Here is a 20,048-nt window from a genome sequence, read left to right on the forward strand (position 1 = left end):
TCGGGGTTCCTGACTCTCGCTTCCTCCCTCCCCCACCCCCGAAACGACTACGGCGGCTGCGAGGAGGGGGAGGGGAAAGAAGGGCCGGCCGGTGCCGTCAGTCAGGCCGCGGGAGCCGCCGGGAGCGGATGGCGGCGGCTGTAACGGTTCCACTCGCCGCCGGGGGTGAGGAAGTAGCAGCTCCAGTCTCCGTGCCAGGATCTCCGGGTCTCCCCGGGAGCCGCAGCGCAGAACGAGCTCTAGAGGAGGCCGTGGCGACCGGGACCCTGAACTTGTCCAACCGACGCTTGAAGCATTTCCCCCGGGGCGCGGCCCGCAGCTACGACCTGTCAGACATCACCCAGGCTGGTGAGTTGCGTCGGCGCCCGGGGAAAACTGGACCGCGACCCTCGTTTGCATATCCCCGCCCCTCGCCCTTGACGGACACGCCCCTTTCACCTGGCGGTCCGCGTACGCCCCACTCGGGATTGCATTGAGCCTGCGACCACTCCGCTCCCCTTTGTAAGAACCTCTGGACAATGAGCTCGCTTTCTGCTTCCGCAGAACGCTCAGCACTTCACACTCAGAGACTCTTCCCTTTATTTGCATATTGCGCACCTGTAGAGTGGGCCCGCCCCTCACCTGTTCGGTTTATTTGCATGATTTTTTTCAACCCCTGTTCTGATCTGTCTATAAAGCAAGTCCCCACCTCTATCCATAATCACTCCTTTTCATTCTAGTCCTTACCATAAACTTCCACACCCCTCCAGCCCTGACCCCAGCAACCCCAGGCATTCATTTGCCATAGATCGTACCTAACAACGGGACGTTTCTGCTTACTTTACCGAAGTCCCGCCTCCCAAGGTCCCCGGCCCTCTCCTTTTCCACCCAGCCCGCCTATGGGAAAGAAGCGAATCTACACCCCACAGCCCCCGCCCTGAGATTTTTTTTCCCACCCATTATCCCTGGTCCCCCTTATCTTCCTTCTGTGAGGTCATTGTGGGGTCTGTGAGGTCACTATAAAGCTTGTGATCTCATAGGAACCCTCGAATTCCCATTTCTGGTTCTGCTTTTCCCTTAGGGGAGGGACTTAGGGCAGTTGCTAAAAGGAAGGAATTGTATTTCTTAGCTAGGAGTGCTGGCCCCCTGGAGACTGTTCTTCCAGTCCCACCCTCAGGATCCCTCTAATCACAGCCCCTCCACCCTGGTATTTGTTGAGGATCCCTCTAATCATGTCCCCTCCACCCTGGTGTTTGTGGATGGTGGGGCACAGGGCACTGTACTATGACAGGTGAGTCAGGCTTCAGCTGCTAGGGAGACAGCCCATGAACTTGGGCTGGCAGCTGAGGTGGGGATCTATGAGGACTGCATTCCGGGAGCCCCACCCCAGCCTGAGCTGGAGTGTAAGGGGCCCTCCTCCTGCTCCTCTCATCATCAGGGTGAGGGATGTGGGGCTGGATCAAAGAGAACATTGCTCCAGCAGGTGCCTGTCTACCTGCAGCCTCACCCGTGGGTTGGGGCACACTGCTCACAGCTCTGGGGAGAAAAAGTTTAAATTTTCAGCTCCCCCCCCATGCAGTTGATTGCATTCTGGGAATGGGTGAACACCACAAGCCAGGTCCCCCCAACCCCCAAGCTCCAGATTGACCTTAGCAGCTGTGTGACACTGGCCGTCTGTTCCCATTCCCCTCCCCCCTTGCTTGTTTTTTGACAAAGACCAAATGTTTTTCTTTACTTCCTCAGGGCTCTGTCTCAGTGAGTGGACTCTAGGGGAAAACTATCAAGAGTTCCTAGCCCTTCCCAGCTCCTACCCCACCCAGCCTCCTCCCCCCGAAATTCCAACTCAGGGTGCAGCCTGGGCTCCCACGGGTGAGGGTTCAATTGTATGGTGAAGTGGGAAAATCCCAGCTTCCTGAAGGCCCCTCTCTGCCTTCCTCAGTCCCTTTGGAGCCCAGGTTCTAGCAGGTGGGTTCCATCATGTCCAGATCTCACCCCTCTGTCCATTCTCCTCTAGCTGGGTGCTCCTAGCTTCGAGTGGAAAAAGGGAAGTGACAGGGACCCAGAGTTGCCAGGTGCCCTGCTCTGCACCTCTCCTTGCCCTCCAACCCAGCCTAAATGCTTCAGAGCTGTGCTTGCTGATCATTCTGAGCCCCCTACTGCTTTCCACGTGTCTCCCCTATATGTTTCCTCTGCACAGACCCCTGACACCCCTTGGACTGTGTTTCCTGGGCCTACTGGTAGAGTCCTAGGTTGGGGAGGGCAGCCTCTAGCAAAGGAGAAGTGTAGCTCATTCTCCCACAGACCACATCCTGTGCCCCTGTGCCCTGCCTCCTCCAGCCTGGGCTCCCTTCCGCTCCTGGCTTTTGCCCTACTACCCCTTACCCCATCCCAACGTAGTCTCTACTCCCTTTGTCCACATGCACACATCTACATATGCATTTGTGGGCACAGAGGACACAGACAGGTGTTGGGCACAGGTGGGAGGACCAGATTGAGGCCTCCCACTCTCTCCAGAACTGTCTTCTTCCATGCGAGGTTTGTATGTTCATCAGCGCCTGGGCAGAGAAGAGCAAGCAATTTCTAGGGCATCAGGCTTACATCCCCTGGGAAACATGGAGCCTACAGCCACAGCCCAATGGATTGTTTCTACTTCATTTCCTGTCACAAGATGCATTTCCTTGGGGGATATACCCCACCTTCCCCTCCTATTAGCTTCACCCCCCTCTGAAGGAGGGCCCTCTAAGAAGCTCACCAAGTCTGTTGACTGGGACTTCCCCTAACAGGCCTGGGCCCTCCCACTGCATGCTGAGCACAGCAAACAAATGCAGCCATCTAGCGGTCTCAGGTCTGTGTGTCCACACTGGATGGAACCCCAGGCTGGTCTCCTGGCACTGCTGTGGTGAGCCACTGCTTGAGTTAAGGAGGTAAAGGCCTCTCTCCTCACCTCTACTCCTGCTCTGCTCAAGATCAATGCAAAGGCACTGAAGCCTTGAGGCCCAGCTGGGAGAGGTAGAGGAAGGCTGCTGAGGTTGGAAGAGGGCAGTTAGCCCCAGGGCAGGGGAGCCCTGATAGAAGGACCTTGGGGACTCTGAGGACTCGGTCTCTAGCTCCAGCTCAGCCTTCAGCCTTTCCCTTTCAGTCCTTCTGAAGCTGAACTTTGTAGTCATTTGGTTCTGGGGACTGGTGAAAAACTGGAGGAGTGTCAGGGGCCTTAATCCCTAGAGCCAGAGTGTATCATGTCCTTGATTTCTTCTCTGTGCTAGAAACAGATTGAAGCTGGGAGGAAGGGCTCTCTCTGTGGTCCCCCAGATGTCTCGGGATTAGCCTCTTTCCCGTCCCTGCCTATCACCTTACTGTTCTCTTTCTTGTGCTGGGGATCAGACCTGGGGCCTTCTGTATTGCTAGACCCATTGAGTCACATGCTGACCACAGCCAGACTGTTTGCTTTCTTTTCTTTCTTTTAAAAATTATTTTTATTTTACATGTGTGAGTGCATTGCCTGCATGTTTTTAAGTGCACCCATGTCATACAATGCCCACAAAGGTCAGAAGAGGGCATCAGATTCCCCTGGAACTGGAGTTAGGAACAATGAATTGTTAGCCACCATGTGAGTGCTGGGAATCAAACCCTGGTCCTCTGCAAGAGCAGCCAATGCTCTTGCTGAGCCATCTCTTCAGCCCCATTTCTTCTTTTCTTAACATGTGTCTGTGTATGTGCACATGGAAGCCAGAGGAGGATGCTGGGTGTGGTGCTCTATCACGATTCCTCTTATTCCCTTGAGACAGGGTCTCTTACTGAACTTGGAGCTAGGCTGGTGGCCAGCAAGCCTGGGCTGTCCTTTCCACCTCCCACAGCACTGGGGTTACAGGTGCACATGGCCATGCCCAGCTTTTTACGTGGCAGCTGGGATCTAAGTTCAGGTCCTTATGGTTACGTAGCAAGTGCTCTTACCTACTGCACCATCTTGCCATCCCTCAGACTGCTTTCTTATGAGCACAGCCCCCTTCTGTGATCTTTTCCCTTTTACCTCTCTTGGCATCTCAGAACACAGGAATCACAAAGTTACAAAACCCCGTCACACTGCCACAAGAACTCTTCATTTTTCCTTTTTTTGAGACAGAGTCTAGTTTGGCTGTGTACCCCTGAACTCTCAATCCTCCTGTCTCAGATTCCTGATTGCTGGGATATAGGCATGCGTCACCATGTGTGGCTTCATTTAGGAATTGAAAGATGGTTGTTTCTGGTCTGTCCATACCCTCCCAAGTGTGGGCTCCTTGTTCCTTAGGTGCCATCTACCTTAATTTATTTGAGACAGGGTCTCCATTAACTAGGAGCTCACTGATTCAGCTGGGCTACCTGGGCTGGCTGGCCACCTGGCCAGGGAGTACCAAGGATCCACCCATCTATCCCCTCCTCCCTGGTGGTGGGATTACAAGCATGTACCACCACATTGCTTTTTTTTTTTTTTTTTTTTTTACAGAGATTCAAACTCAGGTCCTCAGGCATATGGGGCAGGCCCTTTACCCACTAGCTATCTGCCCAGCCCCTTGGGCTTGATTTTTTTTTTTTTTTTAATGTGTATGAGTGTATTGTCTACATGTATGTGAGTGCACCCGTGTCATGCAATGCCACGGAGGTCAGAAGAGGGTGTCGGATTCCCCTGGAACTGGAGTTAAGGGTGGTTTTAGCTGTCATGTAGGTGCTGGGAATCGAACCCGGGTCCTTTGTAAGAGCAGTCAGTGCTCTTAACCGCTGAGCCATCTCTCCAGCCCCCTGGGCTTGATTCTTTAAGTCAGCAGGGGAGTAGGGAACTGGGTACCTGGCTCAGTGGGGCACTCAGAATCCCCCTGTCCAGAGCTGGGTCTTTCCATAGCTCTCCCAACACTTGCTTCCCCTAGACCTGTCCCGGAACCGGTTTCCCGAGGTGCCCGAGGCAGCGTGCCAACTTGTATCCCTGGAAGGCCTGAGCCTCTACCACAACTGCCTGAGATGCCTGAACCCAGCCTTGGGGAATCTCACAGCCCTCACCTACCTCAACCTCAGGTAGCAGGAGTTTGTCCTGTGGGCCTCAAAGACTAGTGCTTAGTGCCCTGAGTGCTCCTCTGGGTCCCCGAGAGCAGGGCAGTCAGTGATGGGATACCTTGGCTGGGGAGTGAGCCCACTGCCTTTGTCCCCTCCACAGCCGGAACCAACTGTCGTCGTTGCCACCCTACATCTGCCAGCTGCCCCTGCGAGTGCTCATTGTCAGCAACAACAAGCTGGGAGCCCTGCCTCCTGACATCAGCACCTTGGGAAGCCTGCGGCAGCTTGTGAGGAGAGGAGACGAGGACCAGGGACTTGGGGGTGGGGGGCGGAGCTGAGGAAAGGCATGGACTAAAAGCAGGTAGCCAGAGACAGATGACAGGGTGGTTTGTGACGGTCCTGGTCTTAGGGCTCCTTCTCTGATCCTAGGATGTGAGCAGCAATGAGCTGCAGTCCCTCCCTGTGGAGCTGTGTAACCTCCGTTCCCTGCGGGACCTTAATGTTCGGAGGAATCAGCTCAGCACCCTTCCTGATGGTAAGGAAAATGAAGAGGTGGAGAGGATGGTGGAGTGTGTGTGTGTGCGTGTGTGTGTGTGTGTGTGTGTGTGTGTGTGTGTGTGTGGGAGAGAGTCGTCAGCTCAGGCTGCTGTAACAAAGGTACCATAGACTGGGTGGCTTATAAACAACAGAAACTTATTTCTCACAGTTATAGACACTGTCCATGGAGATCAGGGTGCCAGTGTGGTCAGGTCTGGTGAGGACTATCTCTGGATTGCAGACTGTCACCTCATTGTGTCAACTTCTAGCAGAGAGTGCTCTCTGGGGTCTCTCTGAGCTGTCTTTTATAAGGACACTAATGCCCTTCTTCTGGGCTCCACCCTCATGACCTTCATTACCACCCACAGGCTCCACTTCTTAGCACCATCACTTGGAAGGTTATGATTTCAACATGGGAATTGGGGAGGTATACAAGCATTTAGTCTAAAATAATGCTTCCATTTCAGAGAGGTCACAGGCAGGAAATTTTTCAAGAAGAATCCTGCTTTAGTTGCTCAGGATTTCACAGTATTTAAAGCAAACAGCAAATTATTTTATTTGCTCTTGACCATGGCAACCCACTGAGGCTGGCAAGGCATGGATTCCTAGTTCTGTTTTATGAATATGGGAATAGACTCGGAAAGAGAGGAGGAGGCAAGTCTATAGAATCCCAAGGTTGGAAGGGACCGTTAAGGTCACCCAGCATCCCCAGCCCACCCCCTCAAGAGCTCTCAAACACTGTTGAGGTGAGGCTCCAAGTTGGGTAGAGACCTCATACTGGATCCCATGCAGCAGTTTTAATGAGCTAATTGTGACACGCCAACATTTGATAGCCTCTGCTAGGAAGCAAGCACACCTTCTTGTGTTCAGCCAGCATTGTTCTGGTGTGTGTGCTTCCTGTGTTTCAGCTAGGGGCCAGATAGATGTGACCAAGGTCTCAGGCCAACTCTCAAGGGGTCAACTGGCTTAGCAGGGAGAGACAGCTATTCATAGAGAACTGCTAACACAGGATGCTTAAGAACCCAGGGAGTGAGGGGAGGCAGAGCTCCCTTTGGGGAACCTGGGCAAAGACTTCACCCAGAAGCTCAGGTACAACCCCAGCTGACCTTGGAAGGAGACTTCTGTATCCTTCCCCAGGCAAGAATCATGTGCAAAGCATGGAGGCAGAAGGGAGTGTGGTCCAGTGTAGATGCAATTAGAAAGACAAGCCAGAGTGGGGCAGAAAAGGCCTGTGCCATGACTTAGGGTGTGAACTTGGTTTACTTTATATGTGTGTGTATATGTGTGTCGGTGTGTATATATGTACACCGTTTGAGTACAGTACCTGCAGAGGGCAGAAGAAGGGGTTGGATACCCTGGAACTGGAATTACAGAGGTTTTGAAGTACCCCATGTAGGTACTGGGAACTGAATTCCAGTCTTCTGCAAGAGCAGAAGGTGCTCTTTTTATTTTATTTTTATTTTATGTGTATGAGTGTTTTGCCTATATGTATGTAAGTGCGCCCATGTCATGCAGTGCCTGTGGAGGTCAGAAGAGGGTGTCGGATTCTTTGGAACTGGAGTTATGGACAGTTGTTAGCCACCATATGGTGGGTTCTGGGAACCAAACCCAGGTCCTCTGGAAGAGCAGCCAGTTCTCTTAATGCTGAGCCATTTCTCCATCCCTGTGAACTTGGTTTTGAAGGACAAGAGCAGTGGTCATCCATTTTCTCTGCCTCCTTCCACACCTTCTGCACTTCTTCCTTCTAAGTCATCTAGATGTCTTAATTTTCTGTTACTGTTACAAAATACCTGAAACCAAAGAATTTTGGTGTTTTGAGAGAGGGTCTCATGTAGCCCAGGCTGGCTTCCAGCTCACTGTACATCCAAGGATGGCCTTGAATTCCTGATCCTCCTGAGTGCTGTGATTCCAGTTGTGTGCCCCCATGCCTAATTTGTGCAGTGCTGGGGACCAAACTTAGAGCTTCATGCATTCTATGTTTGCGTGCTACCAACTGAGCTATATACCCAGCACTGCTTTTTCTGTTTATTTTATTTTATTGTCTGCATGTATATAAGCACACCATGTGTGTAGAAGCCAGAAGAGGGCATTGCATCCTTTGGAACTGAAGTTAAGGATGGTTGTTAGCTGCCATGTGGGTGCTGGGAACTGAACCCTGGTCCTCTGGAAGAACAGCAAGTGCTCTTAACCACTGAGCAATTTCTCTAACCCCTTTGTGTGTTTTTGAGACAGGGTTTCACTTTGTATCCCAGGCTGGCCTTGAACTCTTGGTGCTCCTCCCATGTCAACTGACATTATAGATGTGAGCTAGCACTTAAGGCTTGAAGCTTACATTTATTTATTTATTTGAGTATGTGTATGACCATGCCCATGTCTGTGTGCATATACCATGTACTTGTGGAAGTCAGAGCTATCTTTTGGGAGCTGATTCTCTCCTTCCACCATTTGGGTCCTAAGGATTGTACTCAGGTTGTCAGGCTTAGCAGCAAGCCCCTTTACCCATCTTACTAGCCCTGAAGTAATTTTTAAAGATTAGAAGTTTCTCAGCTGGGCTTGGTGGCACTCACCTTTAATCCCAACACTTGGGAGGCAGAGGCAGGTAGATCTCTGTGAGTTGGAGGTCAGCCTGGTCTACATAGTGAGTTCCAGGTCAGCTGGGGCTACATGGAGACCCTGTCTCAAAAAGAAAGAAAGAGGGAGGGAGGGAAGGAGGAAGGAAAAGTAAGTTTCTTTGGCTTGCTGGGCATGGTGGTGCATACCTTTAGTCCCAGCACTCCAGAGACAGAGGCAGGCGGATCTCTGTGAGTTCAAGGCTAGCCTGGTCTACATAGCAAGTTCCAGGCCAGCTGGGGTACAGGGAGACCCCGTCTCAAAAAAAAAAAAAAAGGAAGTTTCTTTAGCTCATGGGTCTGATGTGGGGAAGTCCCAAACATCTTGGGGGAGGGGGGCTGGTGAGGGCCTCCTGCTATATAAGAATACTCAGGGATTCACATGGCAACAGAGCTGGAGTGCAGAGAGAAGGCTTTCTTTAGGACAAAGCCACTCTCCAAGTGGCCCTTTAATCCCTTAATCCAGCTGTGGATCAGCTCATTCATGGGGTAGAGCCCATGACCCAGCTACCTCCTACAGATCTCAACTCCAAATATGTGGATTTGGTGATTGAATTTCTAACACTTGAAATTCAGGGAGGTTCAAACCATAACAGTAAGGGTACAAATAAGGGGAGCTTCCCCTGGGCCATGAGAGAGCAAAGCACAGAGCCCCACAGGTACAGGGAGTCTGAATTCTGAGAACCTGAGGTGTCTGAGAGAGTGAGTCATAAAGGAAGGAAAGCTCAAAAGACATAAGACTAGAAAATAGACTTATTTATTTATTGTAGCTTTTTGAGCTGGTCTCATGTAGCCCAAGCTGGCCTTGAATTCACTATGTAGCTGAGGCTCGCATTGAACTTGGGCAGGCATAGGACTACCTAACCTCAGCATCCCTGGCTATGTGGCATGGGAGTGTCACGATTGGTTTGTGTCTTTGCTCTTGCTAGAGAATGAAGGATAGATAGGTTGCAATGTGGAGGGACAGGGGAGGAGGGATGTGCAGGGTTGGGCAGGAGCTGAAGTCCAGAGAGGGGTCAGAAATGAGCAGAAGGAGCAGGAGGGTGTGCCTGAGAAATGAGTTAAGCCAGCCAGAGTCCGGGCCTGTAATAGAGCCAGGGGTGACTGACTGCGAGAGCTGAGGAAGAGGAAGGGAGCTCAAGGCCCCAGGCCTGGGCTTCTCCTGACTCTCCCCTCACCCACCCCCAGAATTGGGGGACCTTCCTCTGGTCCGCCTGGATTTCTCCTGTAACCGTGTCTCCCGCATCCCGGTCTCCTTCTGCCGCCTCAGGCACCTGCAGGTCATTCTGCTGGACAGCAACCCCCTGCAGAGCCCACCTGCCCAGGTGAGGTGTGGGTCCCGTGGACCTTGGGTAGGAGAATGCAGTTAGGCAGGAGCATGGGGGCCCTGTGGCAGGGTCTAGAGAGCTGCCTCATTCTCCTGCGTGTGCCTCTCACACAGATCTGCCTGAAAGGGAAACTTCACATCTTCAAGTACTTATCAACTGAGGCTGGGCGACGTGGACCTGCCCTGGGGGACCTGGCCCCTTCCCGCCCCCCAAGTTTTAGCCCCTGGTAAGGTGCAATCCCTTCTGATGACCAAGACCCCCCTGGATTCCAGTGGGCGAGTTGGGTGCTACCAGCCTGGGGCTGACCTGGTCTCCTTGGTTGTTTCAGCCCCGCTGAAGATTTATTTCCAGGACGTCGATACAATGGTGGTCTGGACTCAGGCTTCCACAGTGTTGACAGTGGTAGCAAGCGGTGGTCTGGAAATGAGGTAAGACCCTCCTTTCTAAGAACATTTGGGGATGTTGTCACTGGGAGGGAACTGAGGTATTGGGGATGCTGTGGATGTTGTCACTGAGTGGGAACTGATACTAGGGACCCTGGGCCTTCTACCTCTGCATCTCAGTAACAGGTTGTGCCTGGGCTCCTCCCCACTACTCCTGAGAGGCTGGCTCTCCACCAGACACTAGCCGCAGACCCTGCAGGCCCTGAGTCTCTGTGGGCCCAGCCTTGCAGAGAGCCTATCTCCCATCCCTGCCTCTTTGCCTTACAGTCCACAGATGAGTTTTCAGAGCTGTCATTCCGGATTTCAGAGCTGGCCCGGGAGCCTCGGGGGCCCAGAGAACGGAGAGAGGATGGTTCTGGTGAGCAGAGGCATCTACCCAGGAAGGAGAGGGGTGAGTTTGGGCCTGAAGGTCCCCTCCTGCTTCCTCACTGACATGCCCTGGCCTTGCAGGTGATGGAGACCTGGAACAGATTGACTTCATCGACAGCCATGTCCCTGGGGAGGACGAGGAGCGAGGTCCTGCTGAGGTAAGGACCCAGCCACGTCCCTTGTCTGGGTGAAGGGGTTCTGGAAGTGGGGAGATAGTGCACATGGAGGACCAGGCCTTTTCTCAGCCTCTGCTGTTCTCTTCTCAGGAGCAGCTGCCTCCTGATTTAAACCTTGTAGCAGGGGATGCGGAAAAGGCACTGAGCAGCAGGTATCCCCACCCCGAGTATCCTGCACAGCCCACACCTCTGCCCTGTACAGCCTGGGAACCTCTCCTTACCCTGACAAGGGTCTGTCTCTCTTGTCCCTTCCTCTGTTAGGCGGGAGGAGCCGGCAGGGGAGGAGAGGCGGCGCCCAGATACCTTGCAGTTGTGGCAGGAGCGGGAGCGACGGCAGCAGCAGCAGAGTGCGCTGTGGGGAGCCCCCAAGAAGGACAGGTCAGGGCCCAGGGCCAGGACTGCTGCTGGACAGTGGGTAGATGCAATACCTCCCAGACTTCTGTTCTCAATCTTTGGCCTGCCCCAGCTGACTCCTCTCCTTATTCTTCCAGTGTCCTGAAGCTGGGGATCAGGGCTGCTGGGACAGGTGCTGCCACCTCGTCGACTCAGGCTGCCTGCAAGTAGGTTTCCTCTTTGAGCTCTGTCCCCTCCCGCCTTTCTTGCGGCCTCTTCTGACTCCCTTCTGTCTCCTCAGTGGCCCACCCAAGTTCATTACCACCCAACTGGGAGCTTCAGGGGGACAGGGAGCTCCTACACCTGCCTCCACCTCCCAGGAGCCCCTTCCTGTGTCTGGACCAGGTAGGACGGGGAGTTTAGAAGGTGGCTGGGGCTGCTGGGATCTAGAGGCCTGAGGGAGGAGTGGGATGCTGAGGGCCCATCTCTCACCTGCCCCTGGCTCTCCTCCCAGCGACAGCTCCTGCTCCCCGGCCGCTGGGCTCCATTCAGAGACCAAACAGCTTCCTCTTCCGTTCCTCTTCCCAGAGTGGCTCAGGTGAGTGTCCTCACGCAGCACTAACCTGAGACCTCGTGTCTCTTGGGGCTTCTGCCTCTCAGGCTGTTGGCCCTTTGTGGAAAATCCCACAGGCAGGAGGAGATGGTATGAGGACCAGACTGGGAGCTAGCTCCAAAGTTGATCTGTGAAGTGAAGCCAGCCCGTCTCCTCTTTTCCCTAGGCCCTTCCTCCCCAGACTCTGTCTTGAGACCTCGGCTATCTCCACAGATTCCAGACGAGAAGGAGTTAGTGTCCCATCTGCGCCAGGTAAGATGGGCAGGAGCCTGGCATAGCATGGTGCCTCCTCCCACTGCTTCAGGGCCCATGCCTCCCTCAATCCTGGAACCTCCACTGAGGGAGGGAAGGGGCAGAGCAAGTTCCCTGCTTGACCCTACACTCTCCCTCCTCTGCTCCCAGGTCCTTGAGTCACGGCTGCAGCAGCCTCTGCCAGATGACCTGGCTGAAGCTCTTGCCAACGGGGTCATCCTCTGCCAGCTGGCTAACCAGCTGCAGCCCCGCTCGGTACCCTTCATTCACGTGCCCTCTCCTGCTGTGGTGAGCGGGGGGTGGGGGTGGCGTGGGGGGGGGCTGTGATGATGGGACTGGAACTCTGTGGCCTCTCCTTACCAAACTTTTCCTTTCCTCCCTGCCTTTAGCCAAAGCTCAGTGCCCTTAAGTCTCGGAAGAATGTGGAGAGTTTCTTAGAAGCTTGTCGAAAAATGGGGGTGCCTGAGGTATGGGGACTGCTCTCTGCTCTAGAGGGTGGTGGTGTCCTGGGCTCAGCTGAGTTCTCTGCATGGGGTGGGGTTCCATCCGCAGGGGTGTCCTGTCCTGCTCTCATACGTCTCCCCGTCCTGCATGTCTGCATGCTGGTGTGGCTCTGGACCTGGCATGTGAGGGCAGGGGTGGGCAGGACTGTGGCTGCTGCTCTTGACGTATGTCCTTTGTCCTTGTCATCTGTCCTACCCTCCATTCCCAGGCCGACCTGTGCTCGCCCTCGGATCTCCTCCGGGGCACTGCCCAGGGGCTTCGGACCACGCTGGAGGCCGTGACCTGGGTGGGGGGCAAGGCCCCTCCTCCTGAGCAGCCCTCGGGTCTGGGTGGCTTCGTCCTCTTCTACTCGATCTCCATGCTGCTGTTGTATGCCCTCTATACTTGGCTTCTGGGCTCCTAGGACCAGCTCTGCCCCTCCCCTCCCACTTCTATTTATAAGACCTGCTCAACCCTGTCCCCACAGCTGGTGCCTTCAGCCCCTACCAAAGACATTAGTGTCCCCCTCACAAACACTGACCTCAAAGGCCCCACTCTATAGCACCCACAGACCTTGTCCTGCCACTTGCCCCCTCCGGAGCCCTCACCTGCCATTGCTGATGGTGCCTTCATGTCCTCTCCCCAGGCCCTCTATCCCCAGAGAGGTGGCAGGAGCTTGGCTCTTTCCCTCCTTCTCCCTGCCCCCTACTGGCTGCTATGGGGGGGTCTAAATTATCTCTATTTTGTAGAGAGAACTCTATATTTGTAGGGACTGTGGGGCCCAAAGTGGGTCCCCTGCTCTGTGTATAAACTGTACAGACTGTTGCCTCTGTGTTATTTGTGTGAGCTGCTGCAGCCATGCCGAGTCCTGGCTGGCTCCGTGTGTCAACCAGCCTGCGCCAGCTTTTCCCTCTGAAATGATAGGTCCCTTTGCCCCAGCCTTGGCCCTGTGTGACCGCCTTCCTGTTACTTCTGGCAGCTTCCATGTGTCGTTTGTCCACAAGCGTCCGGCAGGGTCTACCAGGAGCCCGGGCCCCTTCACATTAGCCTTGCTTGGGACCACCAGGGGAACTTAACCTGGGCCCCTCCCCCAGGAGTCCCTGTGCCTGCCCCACCACATCCTGGAAGAGGAGGGGGCCCCCGGAAGGGGACTCCCCCACATCGCTGCTGTCCTTCAAGCGCTGCTGGACCGGCCTTAGGGGTGGAGGTCGGGCTCGGCGCAGCCGCTGCAGGACGGCGCCCAGAAGCAGAAGACCCCCGGCTCTGCCCACTACCAAGGACTGGGTGGCAGTGCCCTGGGTGCGCTGGCCTGGGCAGCCCTCGTACTCGGGCTGCTTCGGTGGCAGGCGGGGTGGAGACCCTGTGTGAATGTGTGAGCACAATAAAGAAGGCCGTAGGCCGGCCCCAGGTGTGTGCGCGCCCTGGCTTCTGTGGGTGCCGCGGTGGGCTGCGCCTGGGGTGGGCTGCGCTTGGGCTTGGCGCCAAGGGGACTCGCGGCTCTGCCGCCAGGGGGAGCCTGAGAGCCTGGCGGGAGCGCGCCACGTGGCGGGATACGCTCAGCTCAGCGCTGGCGTTGTGCGACGCCTCAGAGGTAGGCCAGGCCGGGTTCCATGCCACGGGCGCGCAGACGGCCCTGCCCTAAGCCTGTCCGGACACCGATGTTGCCCTGGCCTGGGCAGCAGGGCGCGGGCTCGGGGGGCAGTGACCAGGGGGAGCCCTGGAAGTCGGGAGAGGACATGGCGGGAGAGCCGAGAAGCCCTCTTCAGGACAGGTGAGGGCGCAGGGCGGCGCGACATCCGAACCTTCTCCCGAGTGGCTTCCACCGCGTTGGCGCTGGGGACCGGGCACCCGTAGCCTGGATGCAGCGGGGTGGGGGTGTCAGGGGAGGCCTGTGGAGCATCTCGTTCCCCCACAGCCCACAGCCCCAGGTCCTCAGCCCATCTGGGATCCAGCGAAAGCAGCTGCTGCTGCCCAGACCACCGGCGACCGAGCAGGCCCTGGAAAGCGCAGGTAGGCGGAAAGCAGAGGTGGGCGCGGGCCTGAGGCCTCCCCAGAGAAGGCCGTCCTGACCTCAGTTGTCCCCTCAGGGCCTCTCCCACCCAGGATGGCCTGGGAGGTCATCCCCTCCAGGAGGCCCCCGTCGCCATCCTGGGACCCCAGCTACCAGGCCCACGCAAGACCTCCGCTGCTGGTGAGTTGGAGGCCCATGGCCCTGTTGGGCGGTGGGGGGGTGATGGAGGTATGGGGAGAAGGATGCTGCTCTATGTGACTTCCTGTTCTCTGCAGGGGGCCAGCTGTGGGGCAGGGGCTTCCTTCTCTGGACGGACACTGTATCATCCTACCTGGCCCATGTATGACACCTGGGGCAGGAGCCCCACCTCAGGGCAGCCCAGTGAGGAGCAGGCACGTGGGGATGCAGGTATTCCTCCTAGGCCCCCCAGCTCAACTGTGATGTTACTGCGGGACCTGCAAGGTGGGCTGGGGTGGGAGCCCAAGGCTGCTCTGCTAGAAGGCTGTCCAACTCAGGGCTCCCTGTGATGTGCTACCAAGATGTCTTCCTCTTGGACTCTCTGATGCACTGTGGACAGCGTGTTCCCCTGTACCTGTCTAAGCCCCCTCAGCAGGTGAGAATGATCCTCCCTCCTTCCTCCTCCTTCCTTCCCCCCTCCCATGCCAGGCCTGGGAGGATGCATTTCCCTTCCTCTCTTGTCAGACAAAGGGCTCTCTGAAGCTGCTGCTCCCGCCCCCTGTCATGTCCTCTTCTGTGTACCCCTCTACATCCCAGGCCTTCTCCTCCACCTGGCTCACTGAGGCAGAGATGATCGCTCTCACCGGTCTGCTGCAGATGAGCCAAGGGGCACCAGGACCCAGTTCCTTGGCAGCCCCTCCAACCTCCACCAGCTTCCCAGACCCTGTCTCTGACCACCCAGGCCCACGTGGTGGCCAGAGCTGTTCAGGAGGCACTGACCCCAGTCCTCCAGATACCCACTGTCCATAGCCCCTTGTAGACAGAATGCACTGTCCTCTCCCCCAGGCTGTTTGTTGACAATAAATCAGAGTTGGATTGCAAAACAGGCTCCCTATGACAGGTGATACTGTGGGCATGAAGCAGGTTGGGTCTCTCTCTACTACTGGACTCACTGTCCTCCCTCAAGTCTCCTTACTCATTGGTCACCCCCAATGCCTCAGGGTTGGGGATCCATTGAACTAAGACAGTCAGGAAATCCAGCACCTTTAATGGGTGGGTCAGGGTACAGGGCTGGGCTCTAGGAACTTAGCTCTGCCTGGCCTGGGAGAAAGGAGGGCTGGGTTAGCCTGGCTGGCATCAGAGAAAGCTGACTCAGGAGAGACCCTGTTACTTTGGGGGATACTGACATGATCCCTGGTGCTCCTCCATCCCTTTTGTGCTGAGGCTCCAGGATTTCAGTGCTGGCTGGAAAGGGTGGGGTAGGGGAGCTCTTTGGCTCAGGAGACACACAAAGACATCCAGCTGCCAACCTGCACGGGGACAGTGCTATCCAAATGGGTATCTTCATACATGGCATGACTACAGCCGACTTGAGACCGCTGCTTTAGGAGCTCTGCAGAGAAACAAGATCAGGGTTTTACCTGAGAACAAAGGCCCAGAACTTTGTAGGGGTTTTGTTTGGGTTCTTTTTGGGAGGGGTGGGCCTAGAAAGGTTCTAGAACTTTCTTTTTTAGGGGAAGGGGTTGACAGGTCTCCCTGTAACCCCAGCTGGCTTTGATCTCCCAGAGATCTGCCTGCCTCTGCCTCCAAGTACTGGGATTAAAGACATGGACCACCATGTCCCACTTCGAGAACTTTCTTAAAAGAATTCAACAAAGCCAGGCATGGTGGTGCATGCCTTTAATCACAGCACTTGGGAGGCAGAGGTGGGTAGATCTCTGTGAGTTCAAGGCCAGCCTGGTCTACATAGTTCCATGCCAACTTAGGCTACATAGTGAGATGGTCATCTCAAACAAAACAAAAAGTTCCAGCTTCGTGGAGGAACTTCTTTCTGAGCGTTTCTTGGGTTCCAGAGCTGGGAGGGACAGACACAGAACAAGGGACAGCATAGCAGCTCTCCAAGGGACATGGTGGCCTTAGAGCTCCTTGCTGTGGAGTGAGGGAAGGGAGAGCTAGGAGGCCCAGCCAGGGAGGCGAGTCCCTACCCAGTATCTGGGTGTCCTCACCTGAACAACTCTGGAAGGTTCTAGAACTTGATGCTGGCATAGGTATGTGGACCATCCCTGGGGGCCATGCCACACACCTCCAGAGGAGGAACTAGGTCCAGGTCCACGTAGTTGAGGCAGCTGTCTGGAGGCTCCCGCCTGGCAGTACCTATTCCTACATAGTTTGGGATGTAATCATAGTCCCCAGCTAGGTCTGCCAGCTTCGGAGAGCAGGGCTGAGACTCCATAGGTCCCCAGCTGTCCCCCATGCTGCAGTAGATGTCCCCAAACTCGGGTTCAGGCTCCCTGGCCTTGAACTTGGAGGGTAAGGGCCTTGGTGAAAATCTGTTCATGGGCATGTACTCTGTGCCCTCAGGGTCCTCCAGTGGCTCAACAGAAGCCACCCTGGCAGGGATGGGAGGAGGTTCTGGGGGTGCCATCATCATGTAGTCACTCATCTCTCCACCCCCCATGTGCACATAGTCGGCCCTGGCTCCCATGGAGATATAGCCCCTGCCCTGCTCCAACCCCTTGGGGTACTGGGGTGCTGCCCCCAGCCGTTCCAGGGTCTTGAGGTAGTCTTGCTCTGCTCTCTGCTCTCTGATTCTTATTTGTGCTGCGGAAGCAGGGGTTTCATAAGGTGTGGGGACAGGGGGTGTAGAGGTTGTCTTTGGGGGGTCTCGGGTCAGCAGCTCAGCCTTGCCACTGGTTGCATTCCTCCCGAGTCTCTTCATAGCAGCCAGGACGGTCTCGTGAATGCTTTGTGCCACCACCGGATCAGGCGCCTGCAGCCACAGCTCCCCGGGACCGGTGGGCGCCGAACGCCCGAGCTCCAGGAAGAAGAAAGAGTCTGCGTGGCCGCAGCGACGCACGCTGAGCAAGGACAGGCGCAGGGCGGGTGACGGTGGCGATGCCCGGCTGTCTCGGGACCCTTTGCTCCCAGGCTTGCGCAGGAGGCTCAGGGTTCCAGAGCCCAAGCACAGGCGGTAGCCACCGCTGCTCAGGCCTCGTACTCGCCCCAGCCCCTTGGGCCGCAGTGTCACCGGCCAGACGTCTTGGAACGGAGCGAGGATCCAAGACTCGGGGTCCACTTGGGAGCAGGGACCTGGAGAGAGAATGGTCAGGTCACGGGGGGCTTTGGGGTAGTGTCACCGTTCCCCCAAGAACCCAAGACGTGTGTAAGTGGAATGTGTGAGCTTTGGGTGACCCGGGGGAACCTTTCTGGATACACTGAGTGGGCGACCCCCTCTTGCCCTCCTCGTCTCCCGGGGCTCAAGCCTTACCCAAAGCTGCTGCAGCAGTTGCCGCAGCGGCGGCGGCTGCAGCGCGCACTTCGAGCAGGGCGCTGTACCAGGCCTGCTGCTCCGCCTCGTTGGCCGCCGCCACGCCCAGGCTGCTGTCGCTGGTGTAGACGATGATCAGGTGGCGCTGGCGGGCATCCGCGCGCTTGCTGATGGTACAGGCACCTTCCAGGCTCACGCTGCGCCGGGGTCGCGGAGGGCGGCAGCCGCCGGCCAGAAACTTCTTCTGGCTCTCGTAGCACTCCAGGCGCGGAGGGTCGGCGCGAAGCACGAAAAAGCGTCGGCGCTGGGACTTCTGTTTCCGCAGGTGGCCGCAGAGCCGCACGTCGGGCGGGCAGGGCCAGGGAAACGGAGGGCCAAGAGACATATAGGTGGGCTCGGACGCCGGGGAGGCCGTGGGGTCAGAGCCTGCGGGCTTCATCTCCAAGGATGGGTCCGATTTGGATGGATCTGATCCCCTGAGCCAGGAGGGAAAAGCCACCACGGACCTGGGACGCTGAGATCCCTCTAGCTGACCAGCATCTCTTCTGCACGCTGTCTCCTAACTTGAAGTTCGGAGCAAGACGTCTCTGCACAAGCCTGGTGTCCTAGTGGCCCTATGACACCAGGGCTCTTAGGTCTAAGGGAAGTTGACCCAGTCAGGTCGCCGGCCGGTCGGAATCCCCACCCCTTCCTTCAAAGTTAACCCTAGCACGCCCAGGGCAAGAGTTTTGAGTTTGGGATGTGTAGTTCAGGCGACCTGCACCCCTGGGACCGAGCTTTAGCAGGGGCGGGGAGTGTGTGTGGGCGTCTCCACCAATCAGCTGACTGGTTGTGGGGGTGGAGGAGTACCGCGCCAGGGGCAGCCTGGGGCAAGCCATGACCCTGCAGAGAAGCTGTGTTTGGCAGTGATGGCACTAGAGTTTAGAAGGGCGGCCAAGCGGGCCATTCTGACAGAGGGCCACTGCACTAGGTCTCTTGGCGTAGGTCCTGAGTGGCCCATTCTTTCCCACCCAGGGATTTTTTTATTTTTTGGTCTTTTTTGGGGGGGGGGTCGTCTCCCTGTAGCCCCAGCTGACCTGGAACTCACTATGTAGACCAGGCTGGCCTCAAACTCACAGAGATCCGCCTGCCTCTGCCTCCCAAGTGCTGGGATTAAAGGCGTATGCCACCATGCCCGCCAGGAATTTTTTTTGTTTTAAAGATGATCTCCCTGTAGCCCTGGAACTCGCTGTGTAGACTAGGCTGGCCTGGATCTCACAGAGTTCTGCCTGCCTCTGCCTCCAGAGTGCTGGGATTAAAGGTAAAGGCATGTACCACGAAGCCAGGCCCCAGGGATGGTTTTGTGCTTTTGTGTTAACCTGGGACCCATGACCAGATTAGTGAGTGGAAGCCTTAGCTGTAGTTTTTCAGTGGGTTTGGGGTGATGGATGTCCCTGTTATGGAAACTAAATAGATTGGTCTTTTGGTCACAAGCCACACCCACCAGAATCCCACCTAGTCAACAGAAGAATGTGTGAAAAAAGAGGTCATCTCTCAGGGACACTTTGACAAATATGCCAATATGCCAAGATGCCCACCTGAACCTGGTTGGTGGCTGAGATTGTCTGATGGAAGTTCCCTTTGCATTCCGAGAGGGTTGGATGGGGCTAGAGATTGGACTGTGTGGGTGGGTGTGCATGTGTGTGTGCACATGGACTCATGCACATGTGAGCACACATGCTTGTGGAGGCCAGAGGACAACCACCTCGGGTGTTTTCCCTCAGGAGCCATTTATCTTGTTTTTTGAGACAGGGTTTCTCACTAGCCTGGACCTTGTCAGGTAGACTAGGCTAGCTAGCCAGGAAGCAGGCATTTCCCCTGACTCCTCCACCTCCCCTGCACAAGAGCATGCCACCACGCCTGGCTTTTAAAATATTTATTGTGTGTGCATATGTGTAGGTCAGAGGACAACTCTCAGGAGTTGGTTCTCACCTTCCACCCTATTGAGGCAGGGTCTCCTGTTTTTGATGCTAATGTGCTTTGTACTCCAGGCAAGTTGGCCAGCAAGATTCCAGGCAATTTTCCTGTCTCTGTCTCTGATCTCACTGTAGGACTGCTGGGATTACAGATGTACACTACTGCATCCTGCTTTTTACATGGGTTCTGAGGATCAAACTCAGGTCATCAGGCTTGCATGGCAAGCGTTTTTACCTACTGAGTCCTCTCCCTGGTTCCAACACCTGGCTTTTGTACATGGGCTCTGGTGATGAAACTCAGGTCATTTCTTTTCTTTTTTAAAATATTTTATTTATTTTTATTTTATGTGTATGAGTGTATTGCCTGCATGTATGTGAGTGCACCCGTGTCATGTAATGCCTTGGAGGTCAGAAGAGGGCTTCAGATTCCCCTGGAACTGGAGTTAAGGATGGTTTGTAGCTACCACGTGGGTGCTGGGAATCGAACCTGGGT

General features: G+C 55.6%; 3 protein-coding genes across 6 annotated transcripts; 2 read left to right on the top strand and 1 right to left on the bottom strand.

Moving 5' to 3' along the window:
- Positions 1-44: 44 nt before the first annotated feature.
- On the top strand, positions 45-13,809 carry Lrch4 (leucine rich repeats and calponin homology domain containing 4). Of its 3 annotated transcripts, none has more exons than XM_029563194.1 (18): positions 45-348; positions 4,878-5,022; positions 5,162-5,288; positions 5,431-5,536; positions 9,336-9,472; positions 9,589-9,701; positions 9,804-9,903; positions 10,186-10,276; positions 10,369-10,445; positions 10,554-10,615; positions 10,725-10,841; positions 10,955-11,023; positions 11,098-11,201; positions 11,311-11,394; positions 11,576-11,661; positions 11,812-11,949; positions 12,051-12,128; positions 13,124-13,809. In XM_029563194.1, the coding sequence occupies exons 1-18, from the start codon at positions 129-131 to the stop codon at positions 13,784-13,786; spliced, it is 2,517 nt and encodes an 838-aa protein (XP_029419054.1). In that variant the 5' UTR covers positions 45-128; the 3' UTR covers positions 13,787-13,809. The 3 variants fall into 3 exon arrangements, with proteins under 3 accessions (XP_029419054.1, XP_017653440.1, XP_008830576.1); XM_017797951.2 differs by having other exon boundaries at positions 13,239-13,475; XM_008832354.3 differs by lacking the exon at positions 13,124-13,809 and adding an exon at positions 12,374-12,969.
- A 157-nt stretch (positions 13,810-13,966) lies between these two features.
- Positions 13,967-15,211, top strand: Sap25 (Sin3A associated protein 25). 2 transcript variants are annotated; one of them, XM_008832352.3, is made up of 5 exons: positions 13,967-14,154; positions 14,232-14,335; positions 14,431-14,563; positions 14,671-14,768; positions 14,858-15,211. In XM_008832352.3, the coding sequence occupies exons 1-5, from the start codon at positions 14,004-14,006 to the stop codon at positions 15,140-15,142; spliced, it is 771 nt and encodes a 256-aa protein (XP_008830574.1). In that variant the 5' UTR covers positions 13,967-14,003; the 3' UTR covers positions 15,143-15,211. The 2 variants fall into 2 exon arrangements, with proteins under 2 accessions (XP_008830574.1, XP_008830575.1); XM_008832353.3 differs by having other exon boundaries at positions 14,930-15,211.
- A 152-nt stretch (positions 15,212-15,363) lies between these two features.
- LOC103733517 (insulin receptor substrate 1-like) lies at positions 15,364-18,253 on the bottom strand. Its single transcript, XM_008832355.3, has 3 exons — positions 17,601-18,253; positions 16,339-17,422; positions 15,364-15,725 (listed from the first exon to the last, which is right to left on the bottom strand). The coding sequence occupies exons 1-2, from the start codon at positions 18,037-18,039 to the stop codon at positions 16,359-16,361; spliced, it is 1,503 nt and encodes a 500-aa protein (XP_008830577.1). The 5' UTR covers positions 18,040-18,253; the 3' UTR covers positions 15,364-15,725; positions 16,339-16,358.
- Positions 18,254-20,048: the final 1,795 nt, after the last annotated feature.

Source organism: Nannospalax galili, unplaced genomic scaffold (genome assembly GCF_000622305.1).
Source record: "Nannospalax galili isolate Female #2095 unplaced genomic scaffold, S.galili_v1.0 scaffold675, whole genome shotgun sequence".
Taxonomy (NCBI): Eukaryota; Metazoa; Chordata; class Mammalia; order Rodentia; family Spalacidae; genus Nannospalax; species Nannospalax galili.

Coding starts and splice junctions, on each gene's coding strand:
- Lrch4 (XM_029563194.1), top strand. CDS start 129: ATGGCGGCGGCTGTAACGGTTCCACTCGCCGCCGGGGGTGAGGAAGTA. Junction 11,024..11,097: donor TCGACTCAGGCTGCCTGCAA/GTAGGTTTCCTC, acceptor CTGTCTCCTCAG/TGGCCCACCCAAGTTCATTA. Junction 12,129..13,123: donor GAAAAATGGGGGTGCCTGAG/GTATGGGGACTG, acceptor TACTTCTGGCAG/CTTCCATGTGTCGTTTGTCC.
- Sap25 (XM_008832352.3), top strand. CDS start 14,004: ATGCAGCGGGGTGGGGGTGTCAGGGGAGGCCTGTGGAGCATCTCGTTC. Junction 14,336..14,430: donor ACGCAAGACCTCCGCTGCTG/GTGAGTTGGAGG, acceptor TGTTCTCTGCAG/GGGGCCAGCTGTGGGGCAGG. Junction 14,564..14,670: donor GCAGGCACGTGGGGATGCAG/GTATTCCTCCTA, acceptor TGTCCAACTCAG/GGCTCCCTGTGATGTGCTAC.
- LOC103733517 (XM_008832355.3), bottom strand. CDS start 18,039: ATGAAGCCCGCAGGCTCTGACCCCACGGCCTCCCCGGCGTCCGAGCCC. Junction 17,423..17,600: donor AACTGCTGCAGCAGCTTTGG/GTAAGGCTTGAG, acceptor TTCTCTCTCCAG/GTCCCTGCTCCCAAGTGGAC.